The 24,126-nt window shown below is 34.5% G+C and overlaps 2 protein-coding genes across 11 annotated transcripts; both read right to left on the bottom strand.

Annotated features, from left to right (window-relative positions):
• Nucleotides 1-1,329: 1,329 nt before the first annotated feature.
• On the bottom strand, nt 1,330-3,729 carry LOC149269200 (cationic amino acid transporter 3-like). Of its 5 annotated transcripts, none has more exons than XM_089468718.1 (5): nt 3,497-3,729; nt 3,353-3,440; nt 2,648-3,302; nt 2,081-2,593; nt 1,330-2,019 (listed from the first exon to the last, which is right to left on the bottom strand). In XM_089468718.1, the coding sequence occupies exons 3-5, from the start codon at nt 3,255-3,257 to the stop codon at nt 1,400-1,402; spliced, it is 1,743 nt and encodes a 580-aa protein (XP_089324844.1). In that variant the 5' UTR covers nt 3,258-3,302; nt 3,353-3,440; nt 3,497-3,729; the 3' UTR covers nt 1,330-1,399. The 5 variants fall into 5 exon arrangements, with proteins under 5 accessions (XP_089324844.1, XP_089324845.1, XP_089324847.1 ...); XM_089468719.1 differs by having other exon boundaries at nt 2,648-3,267; XM_089468721.1 differs by having other exon boundaries at nt 2,648-3,267; nt 3,353-3,457; nt 3,529-3,729.
• A 228-nt stretch (nt 3,730-3,957) lies between these two features.
• slif (cationic amino acid transporter slimfast) lies at nt 3,958-24,095 on the bottom strand. Of its 6 annotated transcripts, none has more exons than XM_089468712.1 (4): nt 18,180-18,423; nt 17,932-18,106; nt 6,604-7,221; nt 3,958-6,519 (listed from the first exon to the last, which is right to left on the bottom strand). In XM_089468712.1, the coding sequence occupies exons 3-4, from the start codon at nt 7,217-7,219 to the stop codon at nt 5,318-5,320; spliced, it is 1,818 nt and encodes a 605-aa protein (XP_089324838.1). In that variant the 5' UTR covers nt 7,220-7,221; nt 17,932-18,106; nt 18,180-18,423; the 3' UTR covers nt 3,958-5,317. The 6 variants fall into 6 exon arrangements, with proteins under 6 accessions (XP_089324838.1, XP_089324837.1, XP_089324839.1 ...); XM_089468711.1 differs by having other exon boundaries at nt 18,249-18,423; XM_089468713.1 differs by lacking the exons at nt 17,932-18,106; nt 18,180-18,423 and adding an exon at nt 23,933-24,095.
• Between the last annotated feature and the right edge of the window lie 31 nt (nt 24,096-24,126).

Here is a 24,126-nt window from a genome sequence, read left to right as displayed (position 1 = left end):
ATGAAACTTTCAGCATATGATCTACATATTATATTGAATATTTGAGAAATTTTAAAAAAAGAAAAATCATTCACAATTAGCTATAGAGGCATCTGATTTGAACTTGAATGTTTTTACTCGATAAAAACATAACGGGATGATTTTTCGAATTTTAAAAGCAAACTCGACGTCCGCGCTGTATATACGGTCATTTTAAAAAAAAATTCAAGTCTCTAGCTCTTATATCTTCGGAAATCGACGCGTTCAAACATACGGACAGACGGACAGACGGACAGACGGACGGACGGACAGACGGACAGACGGACAGACGGACAGACAGACAGACGGACAGGGCCAAATCAACTCAGCTCGTCGCCCTGATCAAGAATATATATACTTTGTGGGGTCTGCCACGCCTCCTTCTGCCTGTTACATACATTTCAACAAAACCATTATACCCTGATTTCCCATTTTCAATGGGTTCAGGGTATAATTAATATTGGACTGACTATTAGACTATTTTTTTACATGAGTAAACTTTTTTTTTTTTTTTTTTTGTATATTTATTTTAAGCGCTGAATCTGTACAATGCAAGTTTAGTACCTTAACAACACAATTAGGTTATTTATATAGAACCTAACTAGTCAATAAAAATGTATAATTTTTTTTAGCTATAAAGTTATAGAGACAAAAAAAAACACAAAGCAATTTCGGTTAATTGAAAATTATATTATTTTTCCCAAACTCTTTCTCTCATAGAAACTAAGCTGCTCAGACCGAAGAGTGGTAATCTTGCCAGAAATAAAAGGCAGCTTCGCTAAATGACAGCGTGTGAAAAATTGCATTCATACGCAGATGTGAGCACAATAAATGCTACAGAAAGTCAAAAGGGAATACACTGCAAGAAATGTAGCGGTCGCCAGCGGTTACTTTAAGGGCGCAGCATCAATGAAATGTATAAATGAGTCCGACAACCAAAAAGAGAAAAAACAAATGGCCAGTGAAAAGCGTGTCTAAAGAAAGATACACAAAAACGATTTTATTTTCTCAGTGAGGCTTTGTTGACCGTACTCCTTTGGCTCACATGAGCAAGTTTGCTTGTGTGTGTGTGCTTATGTGTGTTGGTGTTGGTGTTGGTGTTGGCATTATCCCAGCAACTTTCATCTGGCTTTTCAGCTCGAGTCTGTGTTTTTGACTTGCCTCTGTATTATTTACTCAACTGCGTTATAAAAGCGAAGGCTGAGGGCCGTGAGCCGAGACTCGAGAGTCGAGACTCGTGGGTGCACAAAGCCAGCTTATTTGCCCTTTAACTAAGCTGGTTAGCCAACTATTTGGAGTCGACTGCAATCATCAAGTTAATAGCGTTATTTTTGATTTTTATTACAAATATTGTATACAAGAATAAGAAAACACATATATTTCACACCAGAAATTTAAAGCTGTCAATCATCTGCTTAGCCATTTTGCTGGTGATCCTTTTCCCTAAAAAATCTGCGGTAATTACACCGAAATATACGACATAGCCGACAATCATCCAGATCAAATAAACCACAAGGGACAGCCACGACAATGTGGATACCAGAAAAATATTCATCCAAATGCTGACGCAGGGTATGAGCGGCACAAGAGGCGTTTTGAATGGCGGCAAGGCGCTTGACTGTGGCTGCATGCCAATTATGATAACGCAGACGATGTTCAACACGGCGAAACAGGTGGCCAGCACAATGGCCCACAGCTGATGAGTGATGGTAAAGCACTTGAAGGCCAAGCAGAAGAGCACAGAGACGACGATAAAAATGATTAGAAATAAACGCGTAGTGTAGTTAGACACTGTATTCGCTTTCTTGCCATGTCGTCCACTGCAAATCTGACGCATCACCACTTTGAAGCTGATTTCCTCCACGGCCTCATCCTCCTTCTTGCGATCGTTCTTGTAATGCAGCATAACAACGCCAATGGCCACGATGGTATAGTCCAGCAAGACGCCAATAATGGAGAGCTGTATCATGAAGGTGAAATGGAGGACCAGCGTACCAACGGCTAGGGGATCACAAATATAATTGTATTATAAATATAATTATAGAAAGTCCAATCAACTTACCCGCAATGATGGTCAAGAAGAAGGTGGCCAACATAGATGACTTTGTCCAGCCTTTCACGCTGGCATAGCCCTTGAGCATGAAACCATCTTGGGCCATGGCACGAAGGATGCGCTGCAGCGGGAACATGGAGTTCAGCAGGGATGCACACAATGCCAACACAGAGCCAACTGTGACGCACGTATGCACATGGTGCATTTTATGGTATCGAAAGGCGGATGTCCACGGGGTTATCGGATCGATGAGATAATAGGGTACCATTAGAGTCAGTATGGTGCTCATCAGAAAGTAGGTACAGAATACCATTAGCATCGTGGCAAAAATGGCCATGGGTATGTTATGAGTGGGATTGATGGCCTCGCCGGCCGTCGATGTGATGCAATCGAATCCAACGAACCCGAAAAAGCAAAGCGCAACGCCCTTGAACATCTTTGCAATGGAATATGGAAAGTAGCCGCCGGCACCTATGTCCTCCTCCACGTCCTTGGATTTGAGGGACCAGTTTTGTATTTTGGCTAATGAAGGAAGTCGACTGAGTTGAATGTTTAGCTAAGACTTGGTGTATATACATTTTGTGGCGCCATTGATAATGACTAGGGAAATGGTTATCAGATTGATGGCAATGAAGCTCAGATTCAGCCAGAACGACTTTTTGATGCCGAAGGCAATCACACATGCAGACAACAGGATCAGACCCAGGGCCAGAAAATCCGGATAGCTTAACGTGTACCTGCTATTCATAGTGAATGCACTTTGGAATGCCCGCGATAGCCTCTGATCCAATAGGGCATCCAGATAGGCAGAGAGGCTGTGTGCCGCAGACGCCGTGCTCGTCATATACTCCAGTATCATGCTCCAGCCGACGGTGAAGGCGACAAACTCACCCATGATCATATAGCTGTAGATGTAGGCACTGCCGGGACGTGGCACTCGCGAGGATAGATCCGCATAGCAGATGCCGCCAAGCATCGACACCACTGCCGCAATGAAAACGCACAGGGTCACTGCCGGCCCAGCTAGCTCGTGAGCCACCTGCCCGGTCAGCACATAAATGCCCTGACCCAAAGTGCCGCCCAAGCCCAACGCAATCAGTTTATAGATATCCAAGTAACGCTTGGAGTCATCGATATCATCGGGAGGTGCCTTGCGTCCTTTCTTCATACGCTCACATATCGACATTGTAAATTTCCTTAACCGCAAATTTGGTAATCAAATCAAAGTTAACTGAGCTTCAGTTAAGCTTTATCTCAGCTATATAAAAGAAATATATTTACGTTTAGCAAAGTAAAATATTTGATCAAGCTTTAGAAATCAGTTCTTTATCTTGTTGCTACTCAGGTTTCGACTGATGGTATATTGAATCTAAGAGATTAGATAGGCTAAGAAAAGAACAAGATACTTGACTAACTAGCAGATACCCTGCATCACAGCTACGATTCAATATGCTCACGCTTCGAAATTCCTTTTTCTAATATCTTGCTTTAGTCGTTTTTCTTTAGCGTTGACTTAACTTGTAAGAGCTCATCATTTATAAATAATCAAACCTATGTAAAATTAATTTATATGTCATAAAATTTTTAAATTTAAAATGTAAATTAAACCAGAAAACCTAGGCTATATTGACTTAGCATAAAGGTTGTAAATGATGTGATCGTAGATGCTTTCTTAAGTCTGTCATTAAGGCAATATTCCCTCTTAACGTATGTTTATCAAGAGAGTAATCCATGGGGGGTAAAAACACAAAACACAAATTTATATAATACAACTTGATTAGATTTAACCTTTAATAAACTCTGAAATCCAATAAAAAAAACGAAACACTTTATCAGATTATTGCTTCCATTAATTTTGTTTTATATTCAGAACCAATACGAAAACATTTTTGCATTATTCATTCAACATTTTGTTTTATTTAATAAAATATTTAGTGTGGGGGCAAATTCGTTTCTCGTTCTTTGAACTTAGTACATGGTTGGGTTCGGTAGGGGGTAGGGCGGGAGCATTGACTTAATGGCTAAATAACATAAATACAGTACTAGCTTAGGATTGTAAGATTGCATACAAATCTATGACAATATTTTAAATTACATTACAAACTGCATTTACATAACGGCAACAAGAATTGTGACACAAATATATATCAATATATGCGAACATTTTAAAACTCTATATATGTACATATATATAAATATATACATATTTAGAAATATCACAACATTTCGGGGGCATTATGTACAGAAATCAAAAGGCAGCAAAATTTATATAAGAAACAAATAAAGAACATGATCAATAAATGAAAAACAAAATAAAATAAAATATTAATATTAAAAATCTCGCATTGAGCGGCCTTTAGGAAGTCGTGTGTGTCTAAATTTCTGGCGCATAAAAATAACAAAAAACCCCAAGAGAACTCTCTATAGTCTCTGGAAGATGGGTTATTCATTTAATTTTTATGCGCAATCTATTCATCTCTCTCACAAACACATGCAAGCTAAACTCAGAGTATAATTGAAGTTACAAGCAAGATAAGTGGGGTTTACTACGGGCTCGAAAATTGTATAAACTAAAAACTTTGAAAACCTGTTTTCACAGCTGACTAACAAATGAGCAGATAATATATATATATATGAATATTATGTATATAAATTTGAAAAGTCGTAATTATCATTATTATTTTTTTGTTTAATAATTATTTAAAATTATTTTTAAGAAATTATGTAGCTATGAAGATACAAGCTATTATATTATAAAAAAAATAGATTTATGAATGAAAATATTTAGTAGAGAGTCTAATAGGCTTCAAAATTTTAAATCATTTTTCATAAATTAACTAACAGAAAAACTAACAGAAAATTGTTGATATATAATTGAAAAATAAAATAAAAATTAAGAGTTTAAATTTCTTACTGGGCTTCAATTTCCAATAAAGTATATCATATAAATTAAACTTTGTTATATAGCACTGCAATAATATTTTATAAAACTGTTTTTTGGGTATTTCGAATATTAAATATTAATTTAAAATATACACCAAAAAATCTACTAAAGCCTGCTCAATCAATTTTAGAGAATTCAAATACTTTTCTCTGATGTTGTTCCCTGATTTAAAATGGTTAATGAATATAATATTATATAATAATATCAGCTCATTTTTTAGTCAGCTATGGGGCACAGCCTTAAGCTATAAGGCAACTTATAATACTTGCTCAGCTAAACACGTTCGAGTTCCCTAGACCGTTTTATAGCTTTTCCGAATACTCGTACTGTGGCTTAATGCCGTTCTCGACCTTCCAGTCCGGCTCGAAGGCTCGATTCTCATGCTCTTGGAGAGAGTTTTGCAAGGCATTGGCGGCCACCTCGGCATGATTGCGATTTCTCGAGATTTGCGTTGAGTTGCGAATGCCGTAGATAAAGTATATGCAATAGCCAATGGCTATCCAGATGAGAAAGCGTATCCACGTGAACAAGTCCAGCTGGAACATCAAATACAAATTGACAAAGACGCTCAGGCAGGGCACAAACGGCACCAGCGGCACCTTGAACGTCAGCTCAATCGTGGACACCGGCTGCAGGGCGATCACAATGCAAATGATAATGAGCAGTAAGCCGACAACACTCAGGCTAACAATGCCACCAGTTGCAGCTGTGTCGAAGACCTGCATGAAGATGCACCAGATGATGCAGAAGATGGCAAAGATCACGATGCCGAATTTGGTAATGGCCGAGGTCATCGTATTGGGCACCTTGTAGCTGTTGCAGAAGAACTGCTGGAATACTTTGGGGGCGCGTATCGAGACCACTTTGGTCATCTGCTCATCCTGGTAGCGCAGCACCAGCACACATATAGCCACAATCGTATAGGCGAGCAGTGTGCCAATGGACATCATGTCAACCAACTGATCCAGGTTGAACAACATGGCCATTATAGCTGCAAATATGCCAGAGATAATTGTGGCCAGCAGCGGTGTTTTCGTATATGGATGCACCTTGGACAGACGCTTGAACAGAATGCCATCGTTGCCCATGGCATACAGAATGCGGGGCAGTGGGAACATGGCGCCCAGCAGGCTGGTGCAGAGCGCAAACAAAGCTCCGATTGTCACAATCCATTTGATCGTATACCATTCGACGGAATCGAAGGCCTTTGGGAATGGTGCATCCGGATCCTGTAGATAGTATGGCAGCATCATGGTCAGCACCGTGGAGACGCCGAAGTAGGCCAGAAAGATGATGATCAGCGATATCACAATGGCCAATGGAATGTTACGCTTGGGATTGATGGCCTCCTCGCCGGTGGTGGCAATGCAATCGAAGCCCACAAAGCCATAAAAGCACTTAGCAGCTCCAGCCATAACACCGGCTATGCCATAGGGCATAAACCCACCAGTGCCAGCCCAGGAAGGCACTTCGCTGGCTGGAATGCGCCAGTTGTCCGGATTGGCTATAGATGGAAGAAAAGAAAATGTTAGAGAACTTTCCACGTATTGCCTCTCTTTGCAATTCTCATAAATATAAAAGCACTCACCATTCATGCCACCAGCAACGAGAACAATTCCAATTGTTACCAAATTGACAGTGGTGAAAATGTTATTCAAGAAACTGGATTCCTTGGCACCAAAAGCCAGCAGAGCAGCGAGCAGGAGAACCATGCCAAAGGACAAAAAGTCCGGATAGTCGCCCAGGAAGCTCACATTGATAGGCATCGCTTCGATAAGCGCCTTGGACATGTTGTTATCGATCAGCGAGTCAAAGTAACCGCTCAAGCCACGTGCCACTGACGCCGTGCCAATCACGTACTCCAATATCAGATTCCAGCCAATCGTAAAGGCCACAAACTCGCCAATGGTCACATAGCTGTAGACGTAGGCGCTGCCCGCCTTGGGCACGCGAGCTGCAAACTCCGCATAGCAAATGCCTGCAAATGCCGACGCGAGGGCAGCTATCAGAAAGGATATGGTCACAGCCGGACCCGCGATATTGTACGCCACCTGGCCAGCCAGCACATAGACACCCAGGCCCAATGTGCTGCCCACTCCGAGTGCCGTCAGATCAAAGAGATTCAGCACACGAGCCAACATCGATTCGCTCTCATGGACATCGTCCGTTTTACGGCGAGTCAGGGCATTCCATAGTTTCAACATGACTGCAAATATAAAATAATTATGATGATTTTAATATTCAAATAAATGAAAACTTCTATGTACATTAAATTGTCATATAAATATTATTAAATTGTGTTTATTATTATAATTATTTATTTTTTTTTTTTATTTTAATTTATTTCTTATACAAATATGATTTTTTTATTAAATTCAATTGTGTATAATTATTTTTATTTATTTTGAGACTGATATAAAGAAAGTTGCTGCTCAAATTTGTGTTAAATTTTATATATTTAATCTATATTAATTTGTTTTATTTTTTTATTTTTTTATTTGTTCAATGCTTTGAGCTTTTATTTATGTCAACACTGCAAGACAATTAAATATATTAAATCCACATCACTATTTATAACAAGTATTACTTGTAATACGGTTTAGAAACGATTGAAACACTTGGAATTGTCCAGGTCATGATTATCTTATCTCATACAGCTCTCAATGCATCTGACGATAAGGCAAACATGTTATGACGCTGGGTCTCAAGCTTTTCCATATCGCAACAAGTTCTTTTAATGGCTCAACTCAATGCGATTTGTCATGCTGAACACGGCTGCAACAATACTCACACATACACACACACATACACCCAAGTGTGAATATGGTACACAGAACAAGGCATTAAACGTGATTAGATAAATTGCAAATTCCAAATAAGTTTCAGCTTTCATAAATCGACTCGTTCCATCGCGTTTCATGCTTTAACAATTTATTCACAATATTGCTTTATTGTTATTAATCTTTTTTAACTTTTGCATTAAAACTGAAAGTTTTTTTGATTAGTGAAATAATTGTTTTGCACCTTCAGCTGATTAGAAGACAGAAGTACAATAGATTTATTTTAGACATTTACGAAAAAATATTAATAAAATATTTAAATCAAATAATTTTGTAAAATATTTTTCTTTAATTTTTCGCACGTTTAAGACCCTATCGTATAATTTTTAAAAATTCTTTAAGATTTATTTGTCAATCGAAAATTCCCTCTTTTACAACCTAATCAATTTCAATTATTGACATTTTAAATGCCTTCTATGGGCACTACAAGTAAAAGTTATCAGCGAAATATTTGCTGTCCAGAACTATAATAAATTTGTAAGCACCATTTTGATATAGCTACAATTTATAATGGGTCAACGCCGCCTACAACATGGACGACATTTTGATAACGCCCAATAATCCAATATCAATAATAACAAAAAAAAAAAAAAATCGAAAGAAAAAAATGGAAATGTTTCCTGGAATCGAAGCACGCGCCCAGCCTAGGCGTATCTAATCTCATTTTTAATATAAATTTTATTGTTTCTTTTCTTGTGTGTGGATTAGTCCACAACAATTTGGTTTTAGCACTTGAATGTGATGCAATTACATGTGAATTTTGGATTTATGTGAATAGAGCACAGCTATAAAAATGTCCATGAATTTGGAATTTTCGAATTTATTGCATTTAATCTTAGTTTTGGATTTCGTTTTTGTGTTCATGGTCAAATGAACGATAAGCAATCAATAATTAATCATCAATGCGTATTGCCAAATGGAGCTGCGGGGTCTAAATAAGGCGCGTTTCCGCATGTTAATTGAATTATAATAGATTTGTATGTTTTAGTATCTCATCAAATTTTCCCACGCAAATTTGTAGGCGTAGATATTTTATTTTATGGGTCAAATTTATTATTTTGAAAGCATCTTAAGGACAGTTTAAAACTTGTATATAAGGCAGTTGAATTAATGCCAAGCACGTTGCACACTTTTTGCCTTGCTCGGCTGACCACATATAAAACATCAGCTGCCAGGAAGTAAAAACTTTAATGCGAATCGTTTAGAATTGAATATGAAACCTGGAGAACGTACCATGTATTATCTACTAATAATGATATATGTATGTATGTGTACTATATATGGACTTTGTGTACTTTCACTTGAAACTCTTCTCATTTTGTTGCGCTTTGAAGTGTGTTGTTGATAACAGAGTTAAATAGTTAACTATGATCTCATCGTTCCATTAATCCACTTCTAATAGGTCAAAAACTAAACGAAACGCGTTTTGTCTTGCAGGTGATTTATAGAGTTGTTTCACACTTGACAGACATATATTAAGTCATGCTACCCTTGCATGTTCATTTGCAAGATAAATACTTTTATTTCTCGTTTTTACATAGTTTAATTGTTTTGTTTTTTGTTTTTTTTTTTTTTTTTTAATAAAAGCTTGCATTCAATTTATTTGCAATTTGTACGTTACACAATTTTTCTGTAAGCCATAATAAAGCTTAATAATTAATTTTTTAATTTTTGCATATTTAGTTTGTAATAAGCTTGTAATTGTATTATTATTATTTTTTTAATTATATATTATATATAATTTTTAATATTCTTAATTTTTTATTATTTATGTAAATTTTAAATTGTTATGTAAATAATTAGTATTATTTTTTGCACCCATAAACACACGCAACAATTTTATACATATATTTTTTTATTTTAATTATTTTAATTTTTTAGTTTAATTATTTATTTTTATTTTTTATTTTTTTTATATTTTGTTATGTATGCATTTTATTAAAATTTTCACATACTTGTAGAAGCTCTTGGCTTTGCTATTGCTTGTGCCTTTGCTCTTTATACTTTTTGCTAAGGCCTGAAGAATTGGTTAACACGGTTCCACTTTAGGCACAAATTGACATTTGATAGCAAAAGTTGTTAACGCTCTTACGAACCAATAAAATGAATTTAACTTTTTTTCAGTTTCAGCCAATATGAACGACCGCGCGCGACGCGCTTCAAAGTTATTCTGATCGTGCGGCGTTGGCTTTTGTACGCTTAAAGCCTTGCCCTGGCTGCCGGCCAGCATTAACAACAACATTTTGTTAACAACTTTTTCTTAACGAAAGCGAACAGCCGACAACGTTGGCGACGCAACAGCGACGTCGACGGCGACAGCGACTGAGCATGTTCATCCAGCGTTGGATTTCCGGTTAAAACCGATTCGCTTGCGAATTTGGCTAATATATATTTCTCTTGCTGTTGTTGTTGGTAATATAACCATTTTTTCGACGTTGTTGTTGTTGGTGGTGGCGGCGATGTTGGTTTGAACCCTGTCAGCTGTAGATAAGTAATAGAGAACGACCTTTGACGTCACAAGCGATAAGCTTTACAGGGTATGCGAGACATATTGCCATAAAACCAAGAGAGCCAGAATATTGAAAGAGCTTTGTTTGCATAAATGCAAATATTTTTCAGAAGAGAGAAAAGAAACAGCAAAAATGGGTTTTTTTTTATAGTTGTCGTTAGTATTTCATAAATAATTTATGTATATTTCATTAACTATATAAATATTTTGAGCTCATTCCTCGCCTTGCGAGATTCAGTCATTTTGTAAATATATTTCATACCTATAAATCTCTCAATGTGTAAAGTTTACTTTTTAAATCAGCTTGAAACTTCCAGCTTATGTCACAGCGGATGATTTCAAAATGTAAATTGCATATGTTTGTCAGACTGAAGCTTTCTGATCATGATCATGATCATGATCGTCAACATACACTTTCAACTAATCTTAAAAAACACAACATCTACAACATCTAATTTTAAATAGAAATTTTCTACCTTGACTTTTACAGATCATGCGTACCTAAAATATCTAATGGTAAGCTTAGGTTCAAAACTAAAAAAAAAAAGCTAAGAATAAAAAATAACTATATTTCAATGTTTTGGCTCATAGTACATAAACTAGTAGTATATGAAACAGAAGAACATCTATTCTGTTTCATGTACTACTATTTTAAAATTCAGTAAACCTAAGTATTTATAATTTCTATTATAACTAGCATAGCATAGCTATAGCTATGCCCACTTTCTCTCACTCTCTCTCTCTCTCTCTCTCTTCTCTCTCTCTCTCTCTCTCTCTCTCTCTCTCTCTCTCTCTTTCTTGCAGTTTCTCCAAGCCAGGGTATCTTCTAGCTGCTTCTATTACTGTACTTCGCGTCATATGGCACTCGTGTCAGATTAGTCGCACGGTTTTGGAACGCATACCGGGCAACGTAGGGGGAACTACGAGTATGTATAAACGTTGACAGCTTGTTAACTACATTTACTGACCAGACAGACGTGTGGGTCTTACGCTTGATAAGAGAAGCCAAAAGTATTCAGACACGTCCATCGAGCTTAGTCCAAACCCTTGACTCCACAATCAGTCCAGCACATTTTATTAGTTATAAAATGTCGTTAAAAATGTCAAACCAAAACACGTAAAAGCTTTGGAGAATGTGTTCCATTGTAAGCGAGCTTGTAATGCTGATGACTTATAGAGTATGCTAGCCATGAATTAACCTTGACACACTTACGCATCGTATGGATAGATAGACACAGTGGGTAGATAGTGTGGGTTCATTCAAGAAATAGCTAGAAAAATACATGCTAGTTAAAGTTTCAGTTATGAAAGGGGGAGAAAGAGAAAGAGAGAGACCTTATCGAAAATATGTTGTATGTGGCAAATGTTGATTATCTCTAACTATTGATTATATCTCGTAATTATACATCGGATAATATTTTATAGCTGATAATATTATATGAAAAATCGTAAAATAACCGCACTACTATCAACTGGTGCTTGATCTGAAACTCTCATTGTAAACCCTCGAATTTCCAAGTGGACCTTAGGATAAAAATTGCTGGATTACCAGCACTCAGCTTGCATGATCAACTGCAGTTGAGACTGGAGATAAACTGGCATAGCTTACATTACCAGCTGGTAGATCACATGATACGAGTCATTGGGGACGTCTCTCGTTGCATTTTGTGGCTGTATAACTAGATTTCCAGTAATTTTCCATTAGACTCTATGGCGAAATTGCCAGCCAATAACAGCAACAACAACGAACAACAACAACAACCAGTCAAAATCAACTTGACCAACAGAAGACGCCAAAAAGACTACAAAGTTCAGCCTCGAACACGATCAATGACTCGACGCATTTTTTCTAAATTTAAATCCGTTTATATCTAGAGCTGTAAATGAATAGAAACACCAGATAAACTGGTAAAAAAAATATAAAAAAAATTTTAAAAACACATTGCCAAAGCTTGGCCTAAAGACACATTGATATGCAACAAGCAGCAACAGCAACAACTTCGAATGAAATTTGAGAACCTTAACCGATCAACTTCCTAGGTAGTCCAACTGGAGTCCAACTCGAATCGTACCACATTTATAGCGCAATCACTGTTTGTGGTTTTATTAGAGCTGACTTACGGATTCAATTTACAGTTCAATCAACGGCAACGGCTTGTGACGTCACTAAGTAAGCCAGGGACGTCACAAGCCCGCTACAAGCCGTAACGAATTGTTAACTGCTAATTGAATTGGGCCCAATTAATCATTTTTCGATTATTTGCAAATATTTGCACTATTTATTTGCACCCCTTTATATTGGACAATTATTTATTTTGGCTTTCCGTAAATAATTTGACACCTTGACAATGTGTTGAGGCTTATCTATTGTATAGACATATATATTTGTATATTTCTATATCAAATATCTTCAGTACAACTAACTAGACTACCATTCATATATAGTATTTGATAGCTTTTGATATCATATCGTAATAATATTTATCTAATTTATGAATAACTTTTTATACATACATACATATATGTCTACATTTTAACATCGAGTATATAAGAGTTATATACTTTTTTGCGCTCGCATGATTTATAGTAAAACATCATAAATTTCAGTTTTCTATTTGTCTGCAACAAATAAAATATCTATTTGTACAGTTATTTTCGATTGCATTTTGGTCTTTGACGTCAGTTAAATTCACTGTTTACTTATATACTTAACAACTGTCCATAAACTTTTTAATTGTTGATCTCGAAAACACGCTTAAGAGGTCTTCAGAAAAGATTTCAAGGATATTCTTTATAGATAGATATTTATTAAATTTATTAACTATTTACAACTGTTTGTTTGACCTTTAGTAATAAAACCAGCAAGAGATATAAACGACCAATTATAAATACCTTCGATTCGTTCTCATAATCTTAAAGCCAAAAAAAAAAATCGATCATAAAGTTCTTCAGCTTTTTTTTTTATAACTCAACCCCAATAAAAGACAATTGCAGATATTTCTGGTTATTGCATCTGAAGTGCCATAAACATGGAAAATACAAAAATTTATATATCATCTGGTCAGAAATCTCAAAGTCTTGGCCTAATTAAACACGCGTTGGACGTTGTTAAGCTGCTACCAATAATCATATAGATTTACATTTCGATTTTCTTCTCAATTGCCTATTTTTGTTTCCTTTGATAACCTTAAGGCTCGTTTATTTAGTTTGACTCATAAAATTATAAATTCTAGTTTTCGTTTTTATGATCCGCCTCCTAATATAATGTTCAGCTTTCGTCATATAATTTGCCATAAATATAGAAAATATCAAAGTATATGACTTCCCAAATGCGCAAATGGTGTTTCATCTGGCCAGACATCTGAAGTATATTCGCCACTCAGAACCCAAAAGTCTAGGGGAAACACGCGTTTGGCAAGTGCAAAGTCGGCCTGTGTGCCATAAAAGTTGATTCCCTTTATGGCGATCGCAATTAAAGTAGGCACCATTCATCTATGAAGCATTCTGCCAGACTTGCAGATAAGAGATAATTGCACATTATGACGATTTTAGCCGAGGCGAACATAATTTCCATGTTGTGTCGACGACTTGATAACACAGACTCTATTTGGCACTTGTAGATTGGCTATTGCTTCTCTCTCTCTCCCTCTGTGTTTCCCTCGCTCTCTCATTCTTCCAAACTCTCTCGCTCTTTTTCGGTTTTTATCTTGAACTCTTTGCATTATCTTAGGCTTGTTTATGTCTGCCTTGATAATTGGAATGTAAAAGTACTTGCAATGTTTTTTTTTTTTTTTCTTAGATAAAGAGTGAAGTACTTTCTTTCCCTTCAAATGCAGAGGCGTCTTGCAATTTTTGAGAGGGGTTTTATAAAACTAAAAAAAACCTGCATCAATCGTTTATAAAACTTATCAATGTTTTAGCTTTTGGCATCCACAATCATTTCAGATTTCCATTTAAGTTTTCCCTTTGGTCTACTTCACTGCGGCATATATAATTTATGATCTATTCCATGTATGCGTTCTCGAGCAAATATTTACAGACTTTAGGCACGAGCGACTCGTGACGAGAATCCACAACCGTTAACTGGCATATCGCATATAGTTCACTTGATTACAGTTATTGCGGGGGGTTTTAATGTGAGCCATTAATATTAAATGTTATTAAGGTTGCCTTATGATAAGACTACAGAAAGGTGACACACAAACAACCCATACACAATTTAGACCGTTCTATCCTATTATTATGCCCGCTAAATTATATATATAATGGGTATAATCTCGGGCGTAGCTTACGGCATTATTAATCCTAAATTGTTTACTTTAGGAGGTGGAGAATTTTCAGTAGCTCATATTTGGATAGAGTTGTCCATCAAATTAGAGATATTTTGCTCTCGAAAACAGACCTAATCAAATTGGCATAACAGTAGCTATAGCTCTATTTGACTAGCTTATAAAAACAAATATAGTATATAGCAAACAATTTGGTAGATAGGAATAAAGTATATCAAGCTCAACTGATATACACAACCTATATACCTAGAAGTAGATTATTTGTGCTTTATTCAGATATTTATTTATTAGATGTTCGAGTTTATACAAGTTTAAGGCTAAGCACTAGCTACTGAGGCCTCCAGATCATTTTGGTATTATTTTCTATTATTCTTCTATGCTCAATATTAATTCAGCTTATATTTAACTATGACATCTTTCTCTTAACTAATTCTATTCCATTCATCATATAGGCTACTCTAAGCTCTTATACTCTATTTATATAATCCTCTAATTCTGCAATGCTCTTATACTCTTATACCCTTATTCTCATTTACACCTATACTCCTTTGGGCCTCTTCTCTTTCTCACACTCTAAAGCTAGAGTAGAAGCGCTGATCAGTAGAAGAGTGGAAGTATAAGTGAGTATAAGAGTTGCCGTAGTTGACTTGCTATTGCAAATTCCATGCCATTTAAAGTCTCTTGATACTTTTGATACACCTTCTAATACACTAATATACTACTCTTATACTCCTATAACTTACTACTATATTTATTAAATTGCCTTCTCCATTAGTTATCGTTTACGTTGTATGGCGCTACTACAATTTTATCATAAGACTACTATACAAAGACTCTTATACTCTTATTTTCTACTGCTATAGTTGATAATGAACTTTTGTATACTACTGCTGCAGCTACAGCTACAAGCTAACTACTACTACTACTACTACTACACTCTAATTACTTGGAGATACTATTTCCGAATACATCTATTACAATATATTTCTATATATACGTTTCTTACTCAAACTTCTTTCTTATACATATTAGTCTCTCTAGTATACTTGTAGTCCACTAAACACACTAGCAACAGTTAGAATACATTATATTACCTAAGCTGTGGTTGCATGTTACTTATAATTCCCTCTTCTAAAGGGAATTAGTTATCTTAAATGACTACTGCGAAATTATGAATATAATGCAGCCTGATTACAATAGGAAATATAACTTTTGTTATCGTCACAATTATCATCTCCGCTGTCAGCTAGTAATTGCAAATTGTGAAATTCGAGACCCACTATATCATTCGCTACAGTTAAAAGCCAGCAAAGTCACTGAACTCGCTCCACTATACAAATAGCATAACAAACAATATAATATATACATATTTTTTGTTATGTTTTTTGAAAGTTTGGGTTTAGTTGAAGAGGCAGGTAACAACTGTTTGTTCATGGAACATTTCTCATTACAAAATGACGAATTTAAAAAAAGAAATAAAAATAAAGAATAATAAAACTGGATGGAAGATTCGTTGTTCATCTATTGGGTGGCTGAGAATGGAGTAGGTGGAGGAGGAGGCGGCGAGGCATTTATAACAATTACAATAGCTTGTATTTTAATGCGGCTTGTTGAGTGCTCAGTGTGGCTTGAAAATTGTTTGTGACTTTGAAGCACCGTATGCCGTGCATTTCGTATGCACGAACAGCAGAATGGGAAGAGCGAGTGGGTAGTGCGGTGGGGAGAGGTGTATTCTTGAATGGGGAGCCGTACGAAGTTGACGTTGCCTATGACTCGGCTGGGAGCAGGGAAAGATTCTTGACATTTGCATGCCGGCTGCGAAAAAGTCAAAGCCAGTTGCAAGGGTTACTCAAGCGAGCTAATTACGAGCGAATGCTCATCAGCTCGAAAAAATAAGCCAGCCAACCCAAAAAATAAATCTGTTTAAATCTCCGTAATGATTATGTAAGAGTTAGCTTAAATGCTTAGCTATGGTGATTAACTCGTTTTAAACTACTAATACTATAATAATATTGAATATTGAATATTGAATCCATATACATGGATGTGTTTGGAATACACTCCTTATTCTACTACAACTCTTATACTCTCTGATAATTCTTATACCAAATTTGCATATCACTTATACTTCACTCATAAAAAATTTATTGACAACTGTCTGGCATTGACTCCTTATACTACTACTTGCGCTCTTATATCTGTTACAGTTCTTTTCTGTCATCTTATAATTTATGCTTCACTCTTATAAACATTTTAAAATAATAATAGAATTATTGGCAAATACTTATAATATAAATTTAAAATTCTATCAGTTATTAATTCGAGATAAAATTCCTGGAAGTACGAAAAGTACGTTGATAAGAATCAAAATAACTTTGAACAACCGTAAGATTAAGGTATACAAATCATATTTAATCAATCGATGATAATTTATTCGATTACTTATTTCAGGTCATATAGAGAATTATCAAGAGGTCTGTTGCCAGGTGAAGGGAAATTAAAAAGTTTACGACTTGTAAAGCTATCAAGCAAAAGTGTGGCAAAAAAACCCAAAGACCTTCACTCATAATTTACTTTGTATGGAGTATAAGACTCTTAACAATATTTAGCACTTAGACAATTCATTTTATGTTTGCACTTGAGTATGCCTCTCAGATCTTAACAACCTCTCTATTTGGCACACAGATTGAATAGAAAATAACAAAATGATGTTCTAATCTTAATTAATCATCAGATCTATACAAAGCAACCCACAGCAAAACCAAGTTTTCTAATGGACCCATATGTAAAAGGAAGAATGAGCAAACATGATTTGTAAAATAAAAACAAAATAAACTGAAATGATGTCATGTATGTTGGTAGTACAAAAAAGAGGGGAGAAAGAAAGTGCTGCTAAAGCATGAAACAGAAAAGAAACGTCGAAAAGAGATCGCAGAGCAATGAAACGGCCGCAATATCAACTGAGACTCTATATGACTACAATGTGTATATAAACCATTTAAATGTATTGTCAACAATTTTCAAATATTTTAAAATAAGTTTATATTCTTCACACATTTTATTTACATTTCGTATTTCTTTTTAATAATATTTTTAAAGTATTTTTCATATTTCTTTCTTTACACATGAGTTATTATTTATGTTTGTTTAATAAATATTGTCAAAATTTTTTATGGCTTAAATTGATGTATTAAAAATTAAAACTGTATTAAAATGTAATTTTACGTTTTTAAAAGAAATTGTTTAATTAACTAAATAAATAATTGTGTTTTTTTTACCTTAATGTATATTATGGAGTTTTATATATTCACAAATCGGTTTTTATGTACGCGACTCGCTCTGCACTCAACGAAAACTCTGAATTAAATATTTTCACAATTCCTGATGCACTTTTATTTTATACATTACAAAAGATAAACAAAAATAAACTCCAAAGACTTGTGAAGTGGCAAACTGGAAATTAAAAAGAAATAAAAAACAGCAATACAAAAAAAGAAATGAATATATGTGTGTAGCGCTTATTTACTTAATTTATTCAACATTCACGTTTTTTTTTTCACTTTATTTTATATAATTTTTGCATATTTGTACATACGTTTCTCTCGTGCCTTCGGCTCGTTAAAAGAAACAAAAGCAAAACACACAACAAACAACAGTAAAATTCAAAAATAAAACCAAATAAAACTTAAGTTGTTTTATTTCAAGTGAAATATACGAAAATAAGTTGCTAAAGTGCGTACGAAACGAAAGAATAAGGTCGACTAAAATGACAGAGTCAAGGAATGAATAACGAATCAGTGCCAAAAGAGAATCGAAAATAAAAGTCAAAACGACAAAACTGTTAACTGTTTATTATGAAAAATACTCTGTAGTGTGTATGGGCAAGGTATATTCAACTATCATTAGTTTTGTTAATATGTATTGAGAGAGAAATAAAAAGTAGATATTTGCTAATATTTATACGCTATACATAATTAATAGAATATTGAATATTTATATTATATTATATTTATATAATATTAAGACAGTAGCAAATATTTACAGGGTATCCCATATTAAAAATGTAGTAAATACTCAAAGATTTTTAAAGTATTTCTTCTTGAATGGGGAGTACGATTTTGTGTTCTCAAAACGAATATGCCGATTATGTAGAGTATATGTATGTACGTCTAAATCAAATCAAAAAATCAATTACGTAAGGTTTACTATAACGAAACGTTAAACGTAATATTTATATTATGAAATAAATTGCTTAAATGCATACCCTATTTATGACAATGAGCTCACCGCTGCCACGTGATTAAATGCTAAGAATATATTACTGTAAATACATAAAATGTGATTCATTGATCGCCACACAGAGTATGTGGATTAGATAAAGGAATTCCCAGAATTTTATATAAAGTGCCACAACAACTATTTTTTCACTCATACAAATGTCTAAAACTTGGATATTATTATAATTTTTCTGCAGTGGGATTAATTGCAATTAAAAATAAATTGCATTTAGTAGTTGGAGTTGGCAATTTGTAATTCAATTGATGGCGGGGGAATTTGTTTGAATATTTCTCTGTTTTGAATAGAGACTGGAGGTAGACACGCTTCAAGGTAAACGCGTAAAGGTTTTCACGTGTGCAAAAAGCTGGCGAGAAAATCATAAACTTAACTCGATTTAACTAACTGCACTTTAAAGCTCAAAAATGACCTCTACACAAAGTACATAAAGATTCTGTAGAGTTTTCTCGGCTTGAAGCTGTGCTATAGAGACAGAAGTACTTTACATTTTTATATAGATTTTATTACAGACATTTAATAAAATAATATAATGCAAAATAATCATTATGGTTCTTTAAGTAAGCCAATGCCAATTTTAAATACGTACAGGGTATCTCTTATTTTTTTAACCACTTGAGGTATGGGCACCTAACATAATTTGCAATCAACCAAAACATCAATATAGGGCATCTCAAAACTAACATAATTAAGTTTTTATCACTTTTAGCCCTCACAGGATTCATAATTTGCAATTAACCAAAACGGCAAACGCCATAATTGGACTTATCTTTAAAAAAAAAAAAAAAAAAAAAAAAAAAAAAAAAAAAAAAAACATATATATAAATGTTAAATAATTGCATTCATTTTAAATAAACAAAAATTTGTAAAAAAAAAATTAATTTGCAACATTAATAAAGGGGCCAAAACAGAAAAAAAAAAACGTGATCTCTGGATTTACCAACTGATATTTTACCGGAAATTATTTGCCATCTGTTTTGCTGCTTTGCTTTGATAAATAATATAAATATAAAAATAAAAAAACAAAGCAAAAAAACAATCAATTCTTTGGCCATATTTGTGGTATTCCTTTTGTCAAAACAAGCCGTAAAAAATAACAATAATGTTTATTAATAACATGTCATGCATAACAAAAACAGAAAATGGAGCTAACAAAAAAATGCAAACATACAAAAGAGAACTAAAATTAATAGATATTGCCTATGCAAATGCGTGTAATTAAATCAATTTAAGCAGTAAAATTATATTAAATTAGTATATATTATAAATGGAAATTAAATAAAAAATGGCGAGGAAAATAGCAACTAGCTGTTTATATTCCCTGTCTATACAGCATATATTTTATATACAAACTCTTTTCATCATATGATTTACTTAATTTATTAACCTTGACTGTGTTCCATGTGTATTCATTCAGTTCTAACCCATTCATAAATTGCAATATCAACTTAAAACTTGGCTACCTCAATGTTCTCGAGATCCAACAGCAAAAAGTCAGTTCCTTTAGCATAAAAATTATTCCGCAAATGCTAATTGATATTATTTATTGATATTTATTGGCTGCGACGCCTTTTTCTCACACCTTACTAATCAGTTTGTTTAGCGGCATTAATTTTAATCTGCGCCCAACCCCAAAAACCTAATGCTAATAAGTCGAGCATGCCGCAGACGTATATTTATAAGCCCCAATCAAAAATATACTATAGGATTTTTGAAAATATAATTTATATATAATATAAAAAGCATATGTATAAATAAGAGAATATATGTTCATTTAAATAGAGGCAAACAGTCTCTTCTTTATAATCTTTCCCTTTCGATCACGCGACTCAGAGGGGTTAAAAAGCCATCGGGAATCGTTTTTAATGTTCTTTTTTTTTTTTTTTAATTGAATGCATCGTTATATTATATGGGTTCGCGAAATGGCCTCTTAAATGCAAAACTGAAACTCAAAATTAAAAGATAACCCACCACATGCTCAAGTCAAATGGTTAACAGTAACTTATTGTAATTAACTGCAAATGCTCAGCGCTAATTCGTTCGGTGACGTTATTAGGCTGATGCTTAAAAACACTTTTAAGCACATGTTAGAGCAGGGTATCTTTTAGTTGGGTATCAACCAGTTGCTGAGTACGCTTAATTATTTCTCTTTGCGCTGAGCTGTTTAATCTGTTCTTTGCGTGTTTCATTAAAAATATGTGAAGTATATTTATCTGCTTTCGAACTAAATTAAACTAGATTTTATCTTGAATACCCATTTGAATGATCTATAGAACATAGGCATCTTATGAACTGCTTCAATTGAACTTATGTTATTTTCAGCAATATCAATTCATTTATTATAATAAAAAGCTTTACATTTGAACATAAGACATAATAGAAATACCTAATCTAAGCTTCAATTATGCTTACACAAACTACATACTCACATACATTTTCAACTGTGCCCATCCACACCCCTTCACTAATCAGCTGCTTTAAGTTTCAAAATTATGCATAGCCAATTTGCAGAGAATTTCTTTGAAATATCTCTGGCAGAAATCAATTAGAGTGAGCGAGCGAGCTGATGCAGAGGCTACTGGGATAACTCATAGCTAAAATGCCAAACATGCTTTGGTTGGCCCCAAAAGCCAAACCCATCTCATGCTGTTGCCCACCCAGCAAACCCGCCCCTCTCCCTTTCTCTCTCACACTATCTCTCTCTCTCTCTCTCTCTCTCGCTGTGTACTGGCGCACAACCGTAGATGCCTTAACAAATAACTTAACAAGTGATTAGTCGAGCTCAAAGTTTTGCCTCAGCATCAAAAAGTTCCTTCGGTTTCCTGGCTGGCAAATTTGTGTAGCACACTTTTAGGCGCATTTACAGCACATATTATTTAACTATAAACTAAGAATATCTAAGGTTAGTTTTCGAACCCCCAGGCCGAGCTAATGGGTTACACCCACTATCTACATATTCATATTCAAATGTGAATATTTTTCCCCCTATGCAATTTAGCCTAATTATGGATAAAAACTTTAAGCAACTACGATAGATCATAAGGTCTAGCTATAAATAACGTAAGACTAATTGCGGGCAATTGTTGAACTACTTTAAACTGCATATATCGAGTTGCTATTATAGGGTACACTCAAAGAAAGTTATATAAAATAAGTTTGAGATGAAAAGAGAATTCTATTAGAAGCAAACTTTCAGTTTTCATTTCTAATTAAAATCTACTTTAAAGGGATCTAACTTTTAGAGCTTGATACACTTTTATACTACTAACTGTGAATTCTATTATATGAAGTGTGTGGGACTGTTAAATAAATTTCTTTTAAAGCCTCACCAACCTGAATTTGATTTGGAAGACTCTCTGCTTTCTGATTAAATTTCTATTGCCGAATTGCTGGTAATGTTTGCAAAGCTTTGAGTTTCCATTCTAAGCTACATGTTTTATATAATACATACATATTACTCTTAGAGTTCAGTTTTTAAATCACCCATTCTAATCAGATTATTTTTTGCAGTGCACACGTGTTCCAAGTATTATTTATTAGCTAATTTACAGCTGCCTTTCAGTGGGCAGGTAGCGTCATTCAGATCCGGAAGAGCATCGGCTAAGTATAGAACTAGCACACATTGTGTGCCGCGGCTAGTCCAGTAATTAGTTAGAATAGATCTGGTTGGGCGACCTGTCTGGCTGCCAGTTAACTGTGCGAATTGTCTCTATTTATGCAGTGACTAAAATGCTGATCTCTCTCTATCTGGCAATGAAATGCCTTCAATCAGAAGTGGCGCAAGGTTCGCCATGGCAAGTGTCAGGGGAAATACATATATACATATACATACATATATATTACGGGTACGTGCTCGTAATTTTTCAAATATCTAGCTGGGGTGCATATCTAGAACAGGATCTATTAACATACACATAATTAACTACATTCTAATCAGAGACAACTCAGCTATATATCGTATAAAATGCTTATGTCAAACATCAAAGCTGAAGCAGAGTTTAATTGTGCGGGCTAAGAGCTGTGGCTTTAAGTGAACGTGCTCTTATAAGGTTGTTCACTGCGAATACACGGAGAATCAATTAATTTTGTGTACAACTTCAAAAATGTATTATCTTCTTGATTACACTTTACATACACTTAGAGAAATAACTTGTGACTTGTTTATATATACACATATCTAATTATTTTCAGACAATCTAAACTCCTCTTTTAAATATATGTATATTCAAGTCACTCTTATTGAATTAACTAAATTTAAATATATATCTTCAATGATTTATAGATAATAGATTTTTGTTTTACAACCCCATCATATAACTAGTTGAATGTCGTGTAAATTTCAAATCTTAAGTATATTATTTTGTCTGTATGATCGTTCCCCTTAAATCGTTCGACTCGATACTTCCATATATTAGACAAATATGAAATATGTTTTCTGTTGCAGTTTATCTTGGCGAAAACCAGTTCACAACCCGTTTAAGCCAGTGTCATTGACGTTCTGTTTTAGGCCATAAAGATTTATGACTTCGCAGTATATAAACAAAATATAAAATATTTAATAGGGAACTGGTCAACAGATTAGACACATATTTTTTGTATTTTATTTATTTTTCACGTAGGTTCCCAGTTCTAATATTAATTTTATAATTATTAATATTATTTGTAAAATATTATTATAAAGGATTAGACACCGGAGCAGACTAGCGAGAAGATTGCTTCCTGCGAGACCACTTAGGCGATTAAAACGCTTGGGTTTTGCCAAAAATTGAGATAAGTCGTTTAGGGATACTTGTAAATATATATTTGTAAGTCCTCTGAATTCAGAAGGTTAGGTGTTATATAAAAATTCGAATTGTGTTGTTAATTATTAACTTGCATTGTACAGATTATTATAAAGAACTTCAGTGGAGACATGATTCGCACCATAATCTAGAAGGCGTTAACTGAATTTGCCCTTAGCCCATATTAAAATTTCACTTCACGTACCTGAAAATTGCGCAATAAATACTGTTATTACGGTTAATAAAGTACTTTGGAAAAACACCTGTCAAACTAGACAAAAAGTGTTATTTATAAAAAAATATATGCATCAACAAATTGTATCCAAAACGCGACCGTGTGCGGCGAACGTTGGCGTTGAACTCGCTCGAGCCGCAAACAAAAGATACGCCAAGTTCAAA

Source organism: Drosophila arizonae, chromosome 4, assembly GCF_054131065.1.
Source record: "Drosophila arizonae isolate 15081-1271.41 chromosome 4, UAZ_ARI_1.0, whole genome shotgun sequence".
NCBI lineage: Eukaryota > Metazoa > Arthropoda > Insecta > Diptera > Drosophilidae > Drosophila > Drosophila arizonae.
Note: the sequence above shows the minus strand (reverse complement) of the source record. Positions and strands in the feature narration are given on the sequence as shown.